At 28.0% G+C, this 10,686-nt stretch overlaps 2 protein-coding genes across 2 annotated transcripts; both read right to left on the reverse strand.

The window, feature by feature from the left end:
* Positions 1 to 7,162: 7,162 nt before the first annotated feature.
* Positions 7,163 to 7,778, reverse strand: LOC108334755 (beta-galactosidase 6-like). Its single transcript, XM_017570695.1, has 3 exons — positions 7,627 to 7,778; positions 7,382 to 7,487; positions 7,163 to 7,285 (listed from the first exon to the last, which is right to left on the reverse strand). The coding sequence occupies exons 1-3, from the start codon at positions 7,776 to 7,778 to the stop codon at positions 7,163 to 7,165; spliced, it is 381 nt and encodes a 126-aa protein (XP_017426184.1).
* Positions 7,779 to 8,903: 1,125 nt separating this feature from the next.
* LOC108334756 (L-lactate dehydrogenase B) lies at positions 8,904 to 10,328 on the reverse strand. The gene is made up of 2 exons (XM_017570696.2): positions 9,657 to 10,328; positions 8,904 to 9,577 (listed from the first exon to the last, which is right to left on the reverse strand). Exons 1-2 carry the CDS (start codon positions 10,269 to 10,271, stop codon positions 9,137 to 9,139), a joined length of 1,056 nt encoding a protein of 351 aa, XP_017426185.2. The 5' UTR covers positions 10,272 to 10,328; the 3' UTR covers positions 8,904 to 9,136.
* Between the last annotated feature and the right edge of the window lie 358 nt (positions 10,329 to 10,686).

Raw genomic sequence — 10,686 nt, forward strand, 5'->3', positions numbered from 1 at the left:
GTGACATTGAAATGATATAATTTATTAATGACCTTGTTGTAGGTGTTGTTACCGATGAATATTCCTTAGTATATGTATTTCTTGTTAATGAGTATTTTTGTCCATTTAATGGTGTTGTGATAAGAATGTTTAGAAAAGTAAGAGGTGAAATATTAAGCATGTGAGTTATTAAAAAAAATCTTAATTTCAACTATAATCTGATCGTATTTATTAATCTTGGAAAATACACAAAAATTGGATCGTTTTAACCGTTTTATGGTATGAGTTTATACATTAACAATATAGTATTGATTGAATATGAATGATGATTGTAGGAGTTCGAGAATATAGCTACCAGATAAGCAAGCTTTATAGTACCAAGTTAGCTATTGATTATAGGATACGCCAATTATTAAGCTTTATTATTAGTTTCTTTTTTCCGTAATATATTATGACAAAAAAATCCAATTTGGTTACACTTAACAACAAGGCAGTATAGTGTTTTGCATTGGATGGATGGCAATATGTTATCAATTAGGATGTATTTGTTTCAGCTTATGTAATGTGTAATCAGATGGACATGAGAACCAATTTTATGGATACGAGAATCGATTCTCTCGTGCAGAACCTATTACGAGGCTCACACTAGTTTCCAAAACAACCATTGCATCCTTAACTTATAAAAAAAAAACAATTACATGCAAAATGGGGTTAGTGATTTCAATTATGAGATGAGTAGTTTTCACATTGTGGATGCACTAGTTGATGAATGAGAAATAAGACATGCTCAATTTCATTTTAATATAATTTTCAATATTTATATTTAAATTTATATCACATTTATTTTAAAAATAAAATGATAATTATATATTTTTATTTATTAAAACAGTTTTTTTAATTTATTATACTCATCACATTAAATACAAATTTTCATCTTAAATTTACTCCAATCACAACTTTTTAATATAAACCTCACCACGATTCTCTTTTCATCTCTATTATTCACTCACTTTCTTTCAAATTATTTTCTCAATAAAAGCACAGTCATCGCAAATTTAATGAAAGAAATTAAAGTCATTACTTTTATAAAAAAATGCACCAAATTAATGAAATAAAAAAATATTATAATATAAATAAAAGAATTTATTAAATTAATTATTTAAACTTATGTCCTTCAAAAACAATATATAACCAAATTCATTCACAACTAAATATTTTTCTTCGGTACCAAACTAATTTGTAATTTAAGATTTTTTTTATATCTATTAACGAATAAAGGTAAAACATTTATTATTTTTTTTATGTAACGTGTAAACTATTTAAAAATTATTTCAAAAAATAAATATACTATTAAAATTCTAAATAATAGATAACATAGAACAACTCTTTTCAGAATTGAGACGGATAAAAATAAATATTTCTCTTTTCTATAGTCAAATATAAGAAAAAAACTTATGTAAAACTAAATAACAAGTTTTAATTGATTAAACTTTATTTGATACTACTATTTAAAAAAACAATCTTATCTAATATATAAATCTGAACATATAATTATCAATAAATGTAATTTGAGGATAACATTGTAAAAAAAAATTATTATGTATAGTTCTTAATCAGTGTGAAAACAGTTAACTTTATGTATATACTATCTCTACTTTATTTAAGTGGTATATAATTTATTTTTGAAAAATCAAGAAATTCAATATTTAATAACATAATTATTAATTTTTCTATTTTATAATAAAAAATTTAAGAGAAAAATGTTTTTTTTTATGTTTTTCCATGTTTTTTTTTGCATTAAATAGATCCAAATTTTGTAAATATAATGTAATTACAAACCAAAATATAATATAACAGAGAGTGGGAAATATTTTTAGTTATATAGTTTTTAAATTTAAATTAATTACATTTTGTTCTATGAATAGTTTTTGCTTTTCATATGAATTTAGTTTCTGCATATGAGAAAGAGAGGATATCTCTTCATTTTCATTCAATTTTATCTCTATGTTTGACTTTATAAAGGTTTATATATTTTAATAGAAGTACCTCAAACATGCCTCATCCTTTTTTCTCTCTCTCTCTTTTATTGAAAAAGAAAACCTTGTTTTAAAGAGTTATATAAGGTTTAAAGTGTAAATAAAACACTTTCAAAAATTTATATGATTACTTTTAATATAATAAAATACTGTATGACGATTCAAATAAATTGTCTAATATCCTATTTAAAAAGAAATGACATGTGACCAACTATGTTGAAAAAATTAGTCTACTCTATCTTCCAAAAACAAGAAGAAAGTCTACTCTCATAAATAACAATACTATTCACTGTTTATATGTTCTAATTTTAAGTTCAAAAAATGCCAATTATATATATATATATATATACCAAAGAAAAAAAATATTATGACTGGGTGTAGATGAAAAAGAGAATAAAAAACAAAACTAATATGCTAATATTAGTAAACGTTAACACAAGTGAGGAGGAGATTGACGTCGTGGTGACGAAACATCTTGATCTTTATTCTTCATCTTTTCTTAATATTCCATTTATAATAATTATTCAAATCTTAAAAATATATTCATTATATCAGTAGTTTTAAATTATTTTTATTCACTTTAAAGCAACTCCTTTTCTCATTCTCTTTGTTATATTATTTTTTCTCTGTTTCACAAATTCACATAAATTAGAACAGGTATATATATCAAATTTAAAGCCACATTAATACTGTTTTTATATCGATAACAACCTTTGCAGCTTTCGGTGATCCAAGTCAATCTCTTATCAATGGGATAAAGCGTATTCTATTTTCTTTAGTAATAAGGATATTAACGTGTAATTTTTATAGACAATGATTTAAGTTTTATAATAATTTTAAATATGCCATGAATCTAAGTCCGCTGCACCCCATCTTCCCCGACACTTGTTTATTCTAAAATAAAAGTTTTATTCTAAAGTGATAACAAATATCTATATTTTTCCTCATTGTTCTTTGAGCTATTTTCTTACGTAAATAACTTAATTAAATTATACTTTTATTTTTTTAAAATATATATATATATATATATATATATATATATATATATATATATATATATATATATATATACTTCAGCAAAGACTTTTTCTTTTTCCTTCTTCGTCCTTTAAACTAAGATAAGTTTTCATCGATAAATGGTGATAAGCATTTGGGACATGGACACGCGGGTCTATTATAACCACAATTTTATTCTGAGGAACCATAGTTATGTAGTTGATGTCGATGCTACTAATTTATTATTATGGAAACAAAAGTAATTAAAAGAAATTAAAAAGCCTTAATGAAGTCGAGTTTTGGCAAACAGGAATAATGACGAAAGTACTTTATTGGGCGGCCAGTGACATAATCCATTTGGAGTTTAATTTCATTTTATATTTGTGTTAATTTAACATCTAATGACTGAAGTCAGAAGTCAAACTCTAAATATGTGTGAATTTGATTAATTAATACAAATAAGGCAAAAGAGCAACATTGACACGTAAGATTTGTTGCCTTTCACAGAGAATTTCAAACCTGTTTTCTCTTGAAGACTATCAGTGATTGGGTGGAAGAAATTAATATAATGAGTTTGATTAATGAATGGATGATAGTTGGCTCTTTTAGGAAGCTCTCACAAATCGGCTTTTCGCGTTCTTCAAAAGATCCATTACCTGCTCAACGCAACACGTGGATCAATAATTCCACTTTAATAAGAAGCTACCATCATATTATTTACACAACTTGTTTCCCTCGTCTCCTACAAATTACTAATATAATCATAAACAAATATCAAAATTAAACATAATGGAAGAGAGAGGAGAACCTATAGTACATGAGAAATCAATAAACATGTTAACCTTATCGCCTTCTCTACTTTTTTTAGGCAAGGAATTGAGCAATTGTTTTATTAGACTTGTGCTATGTTTTTTCTAACAAGGTTGTCATTAATACAAGTTTCGTAATCATAGACTATATCACATTAAAAAAAATAGTATTATGAGATGAAGAAGAAATGTAGGCGCATTGAATCTCTATCTCTCACCTGGTCGTTCATATTTTTTCTTTTTCATCGATTAAAAAAAAAGGATATGACGAAATATATGTTAATAATTTTGGATAATAAAAGGGTTGACTATATATGTGATTGGGTATTAATTATTAGTAATAATTGATTGTTATTGTGTATAAAGTATATACTAGTATATCTGGGGTGAGATAAACAATGTAATGGTATTTGTTGATGCTCATGGAATTTGTTTGTTTGGCTCACAAGTTCATGAGCATGTGTCCATCACTTGAATTGTGATGTGTTTGAAGACGTGCTTACGGTGGTTTTGGATATGGTTAGCTAGACAAGTAGCGTTGAAATGGATAATAAATAAGTAGTTTGTTTGGAATTATTAAAAGGTGATAAACATGGTAGTAGGGAAAAACTTATAAAAAAATGAGAGAAATTGACCATTAATTATTTGTTAAAAAATATTAAACTTTGTTATAATATGTTATAATTTAGTTATGTTTTGATATTGTGTTAAAAAATGAGTTTTAAGTTTAAGTTGACTTTATAAAAATGATTTATGAGATAATACTGACTTATATACTATTAATCATGTGACATGAAACATAATGAGACATGGTTGGTCGGTTTGATATTGGGTTAATTGGAATTTGAGAAGTGTGTGGAGGTGGCGTGGGGAGAGGGCAAAGTGGGAATTTAGCGGAATATGCAAATTGATACGTTCATGTGGAAATACCTGAATTCAGATTCCCAACTCAACTAGGGTGGGGACCTTTTGCAATCTTTCACTTTCACTAAAACAAAATCAATATTCACTCAACTCTCTCCAACTACTTCACCATTTTCAAAATTCCCACTGTTTTTTGAAAACACTGTTTGAAGAAATTCGATTATCTAATTTCAAAATTGAATGAAAAATCAAACAAATTTCTAATTTTAAATCGATATTTTTACCACGGTGCATAATAGTCATTTTATCAAAAATTAAAGATACATAACTTAAATAGTGAATTAAGGTTGAAAGAGTTCTAAATAAGTTTTTAATGTTTAATGTTTTAATTTCTTACTTTTTTCTTTAATAAGTTAATTTCATGTAAATATTTATTTTAATTAACATTAAAAATAATTTCAAATAAAAATATAAAATAAAAAACCTATTTTTATGTCTTGTAAAGTCGAATCATTTCAAATATATTTTACTGTTACAATAAGAATATTAATTTTTTTAAGTTATTCCATATGGGAAATGCCTTGTAGACCACCTTTTCGGAAGAGTGAAACTGGCACGTGGGTTTAGTGCCATCAAATCAAGAGGGATAGACATAACCTATGAAATATTTGGTTCCCTGCATGGAGGGTCTATCAATTTTACTTTATTTTATTAATGTCTTTCTATTCGCTTTGTTTCATTAAGAAAATGAATCATTTATTCAAAGAATAATTTTAAATCGTCCTACGATATCATTCTACTAATCTTTATAGTTTTTTTATGTACGTTTTCTATTTCATAATATATCCTGTTAGGAATTATGAATGTAAATAATAATTAACTAAGGTTGGCATGACATAGTATACAAGGAAGTACGATAATTTCTTAAATACAAGAGTGTTTCATCCTACACCTTCAAAAATTTCACTTTTAACCTTCTAACATTTCATTCTTATCCTACACCTTCAACTTTTTCAAAAATTTCATTTTTAACTTTAAAAAATATCTTTTCATTTTCTTCTTTTTCTTATTAAAAACACTCTACACCACCTTAACAATAATTAAATTTAAAATTCAAATATTATTTAATATAATTTATATTTTAATAATTATTAAAATATGATTTATATTATAATATTAGTTATATTAAAAGTATAAAAATAAAATAATTAAAATAAAAATAATAACAATAAATAAAAAATTATATTAAATAAAATATTTAATATATTTAAATATATTAAATTATATTAAAATACTAAAATAAATTAAATATTTATTAAAATTTAAATAAAAGACAAAATTTTAAAAATAATTATTTATTTAAAATCAAATAAAATTATATTAAATAAAATATTTAAATAAATTTAAATTATATTAAAATATTAAATTAAATTAAATAATTATTAAAATTTAAATAAAAAATAAATTTCTAAAAACAATTGTTCATCGGATATGGATATCCGTAACATTACTTATTGGATATCTAGCAAATGGAGTCCTGAATTAGCTGCTGCTTGCGAAGTATGGAAGGAGATCAAATTTGAATACGAAGCAATAGATACTTTGGATTAATTCGATTAACAAATCTTTTCAAAATTTTGTTTTTTTAACTTTAATAATTATTGAATTTAATTTAATATTTTAATATAATTTAATATATTTAAATACATGATTATAGATATTTATTTTTATTATTATTAATTTTATTTTTATTATTTTATTTATAAGTTTTTAATACAATTATTATTATAATATAAATTATATTTTAATAATTATTAAAATATAAAATTATATTAAATAATATTTAAATTTTAAATTAAATTAAATTATTATTAAGGTGGTGAATAAGAAAGAAAAGAAAATGAAAAAATATTCATTAAAGTTGAAAATCAAAATTTTGAAAAAGTTGGAGGTGAAGGATGAGATGTTAGAAGGTTAAAAATGTAATTTTTAGAGGTGCAGGATGATATCTTGGAGGTGTAGGATGAAACACTCTGAATATAAACCACTTGGGCCCAATAATAACTCTTGGAATGTTGGTATGATCCACACTGTAACAAGGAAAAGTTCTTTCTGTACTCCCATGTTTTCCACATGAAAGCCCATACTTTTTAAATATCAATATTATTTTGGAGGTTACTTCCTACACCACTACACATTGCTTCCTGTACCACCACACTTTTCTTAAATTTCAAAACTACTCTTAATATTTTAAAATATCCTACACCTCCTCCTTTTCTCTTGAACGGATGTCGACATCCGTTGAAGAAAAAATTCTTTAACGGATGTCTCAAATCCGTTTAGTTTTTTTTTTTTTAAGTTTTTAGTTTTTTTAAGTTTTAAAATTAATATATTTTCATTGTAAAACTGTTCGCTCATCTTCATGACTTCATATAGAATCAAACTTGATCAGTTTATATAATTCTATAGAATCGACAATTAATATGAGATACAAAGGTTTAAAGAATCCATACCATACTCATCAATTGGAGCATCATAATCATAACTAGTAGAGATGAAAGGTCCACCAGTAGTTCGGCCAAAATTAGTCCCTCCATGGTACTTTTTCCAAGCAAGGAACAGAAAAAGTAGAAAGCATAAGCTCTTTTCCTATCTTGAATAGCTTAAATCATTAAACAACATGCAATATTGTATCACCATGTAGTAATTCTGAAAAGTTCCACCTCGCTGGTAAAAGCGTGCCACAGCAAAAGCAAGATCTTGCACTGGTCTGTAAGGCACAGCACCACCAAACGAAAGAAACCTACAGTTTCACAGAATTCAAAAGGTTACAACAAAAAAGAAAAGTAGAGTTGATTGAGAAAGTGCTACACAATCAATCAGATCATATTTTGAGTATGACATTCAAATAACTAAATGATTTATATAGCAAGGACACTAACCATCCACTCCAGTTCTCAGTCCACATTTTTGGTTTCGAGTTAGAGTTTGGTTTGAATTGATCGCAGTAAAATCCATTGCATGTGTTAATTTGCGTACAGTTAAGATTACAAATTATGGAGTAAACAATCAAGTAGGATAAGTGTAGACACATCCGTTCTATATTATTAAAACGGATGTGGCAATCCGTTAACGGATGTCGCCACATCCGTTGAAGGTTTTTTTTCTTTTTTAAATAAAAATAATAAATTAAAATATAAAATATGTGAATGGATGGATGTTAACATCCGTTGAATGAAGGTGAAATGGATGTTGACATCCGTTTTAGAGAAAGGCAAAATTAGTATGGGGTGGTACAAGAAGCATTCGGTGGTGGTGGAGGGAGCAACTGCCTATTATTTTTGTCTCTAACAATGAAAAAAAGTTTGTTCATAATAATTTAAAATGGTTAAGAAGTAGAAATTAATTTTATTATTTTCATTTCATTTTAAAATGTTTCTTTAATTACTCTTCGACACTTCATATGAAAAAATAAAATAAAATCAATGAAAATAAATATTTAGTTAAATTATTTTTTAAGATATACATATTGAGATAAATTCAATCAATATTCAATATATTGAGGTATTGTTTTATTTTTCTTGTATGTAAGATTGAACAAATATATTATACTTTTATAATCGATAAATCAAAATTAAATTTTTTGCCGGATGCTTGTAAAAAATGTCTCCTTGACCAATAAGCCTAATAAATGCATTCGTAAGTTTGATTTTACTTTACGTAAGTTTGAATTGTTAGCCCATATAGAGAGCTATTTTATATAAAAAAATTAAAATAGATCAATCAATACATAATTAATTAGTTTCATATACCTGTGAATTAGCGAGTCTATTACTAAAATAATTGATTGATTTATGTACTAGCTAACTTATTACAAAATAAACTGTAATATCATTTGTCATATGGTGAAATTTATCGCAGGTCTGATTTTAAGCGAGAACTAAGAAAATATAATTATAACTATCAGCTAAATTTATCAGTTTATTAAATTAACATAATGATGACTTAAAAAAAAAAGAAGAAATTTCGGAAGATTTATAATTTAATACAAAATTTCAAATCGGTAATAATATATATGTATTTATGTATAAACATTTTAAATTAAGTTAATAGTAACATCAACATTACACAACTTTTCCAATTATATACATTTATATTTTAAGAGGATTTGGCACAAAATATTTCACTGAAATTTTACATAGAAAATATCTCGCTTATTGCAACATGATGATATCATATATAGAGAAAAAGAAAAAAAAAATGGGAAAAACATTACGATACACTATTGTTCTTTACATATTTTGAATCCCAATTATAATCTATTTCTTCTTGAATAGAGATTTTTTATTGTAGGTATTTATGGTTTAAATATGTTTTATTGTTTTTAAATTACCTCTTAGAAAAACTTGGGAAAAAAGAAAAAGGACAAAAGGGGGTATATCTAAGAAATGATCAAATAGTCAACTGATTCTGAACTTGGAGGATTGTGGTAGCTGAATTCATAAGCCTGTGTTTCTCTTCTTCAGTGAAATGAACATTGGTGACACCCAATATCCCTCCTCTTCCAAGTTGCGCAGGCAAGCTAAGAAAAACTTCGCCATCGATATCATAGAAACCCTTTGCAAGAACCGACACAGGGTGGACCCTCCTTTGGTCCCTAAGAATGCTTCGTGCCAAGTTTGCCACCGAGTATCCTATCGCCCAAGAAGTGTACCCTTTCAGACTTATAACCTCGTAAGCACTCTCTGTAACTTCTTTGTGTATGCTCTCCAACATTTCCTTCTCGTACGTAATTTCCTGTTTCTCCAAAAAGCTCAGCACTGGAACACCCCCAACACTAATGCTAGACCACAAAGCCACTGAGCTGTCACCGTGTTCTCCCACTATAAAAGCCTATAAGAAACCAACATTCACCTAATGATGGAACTATATTAAGGTTATTTATAATCAAATGCTTGAAAAGGTAATTAACCTGGACATCTTGAGCGTTAACATCAAGATGATCGGCGATGAGGAAACGAAAGCGTGAGGAGTCCAAGTTAGTGCCGGACCCGATGACACGGTTCGAAGGGAAACCAGAGAGTTTCCATGCCACGTAAGTGAGCACGTCCACGGGATTCGAAACGATAAGGAGAATGGTGTCGGGAGAGTAACGAACCAAAGGGGGTATGATTTTCTGAAAGAGGGTGACGTTCCTTTGTAGGAGGTTCAGCCTGGACTCGCCGTGGATTTGGCGGGCACCGGCGGTGACAATGCAGAGGTCGGAGCCCGCAGTGACGGAGTAGTCGGTTGAGGCCTGAATTCTGGTGCGGGGGAGGAAGGCGGCGGCGTGCTGGAGATCGAGCATCTCGCCGCGGAGTTTATCAGGAATGGCATCGACGAGGACAAGCTCGTCGGTGAGATCCTGAGTGAGGATGGTTTGGGCTATGGCCATTCCGACGTTTCCGGCACCAATAACGGAGATTTTGGTGTGGCGTTTTGTGGGAGAAGAAGGTGCAGCGTTCATGACGGACTTAAAGAAGGCCTGAGTTAGGTCTAAGCCTCCTGGACCCAATGCTGAACCGGAACTGCTCTTGTGCATTGCCATTGTTTTGATTATCTAGAACAAAAATATGTGAATGAAGATTATAAGATGGATTTATCTGTTGTTGTGTTGTAAGGGCATGCACATATATAGTGTATTTATAGTAATGGTGTGAAAGCGATGAGCACAGAAAACTTGGGACTAAAGTAAGTGGTTTTGGAAGAAGCAAATGCTTTTCAATGGTCAATTCTTACCTTTCTCCGTTGATCGTAAATGAGATGTGGGTGGTTGGGATCTAAACTTTTGTGGGGCCATTATGTGTCTCTATTGCTCATGGTCTCTTCAAACTTTCTTGCTACAGTAGGTTGCCTTCAGAGGGGGATCCAGAATCAAAATGCCTTTTCAAACACTACATTATGCGTGTACAAGAGGGAAAAGAAGAACATGTAGGTTTGATGTCATTTGCATGACTATTCGA

Source organism: Vigna angularis, chromosome 10 (genome assembly GCF_016808095.1).
Source record: "Vigna angularis cultivar LongXiaoDou No.4 chromosome 10, ASM1680809v1, whole genome shotgun sequence".
In the NCBI taxonomy this organism is placed as follows: domain Eukaryota; kingdom Viridiplantae; phylum Streptophyta; class Magnoliopsida; order Fabales; family Fabaceae; genus Vigna; species Vigna angularis.

Excerpts from the sequence above, each read along its gene's own strand:
- LOC108334755 (XM_017570695.1), bottom strand. The coding sequence starts at position 7,778 with ATGTGTCTACACTTATCCTACTTGATTGTTTACTCCATAATTTGTAAT. Across the intron at positions 7,488-7,626 it reads ACTGAGAACTGGAGTGGATG|GTTTCTTTCGTTTGGTGGTG; the intron begins GTTAGTGTCCTT and ends GTGAAACTGTAG. Across the intron at positions 7,286-7,381 it reads CTTTTCAGAATTACTACATG|TACCATGGAGGGACTAATTT; the intron begins GTGATACAATAT and ends GCTTGGAAAAAG.
- LOC108334756 (XM_017570696.2), bottom strand. The coding sequence starts at position 10,271 with ATGGCAATGCACAAGAGCAGTTCCGGTTCAGCATTGGGTCCAGGAGGC. Across the intron at positions 9,578-9,656 it reads TTAACGCTCAAGATGTCCAG|GCTTTTATAGTGGGAGAACA; the intron begins GTTAATTACCTT and ends GGTTTCTTATAG.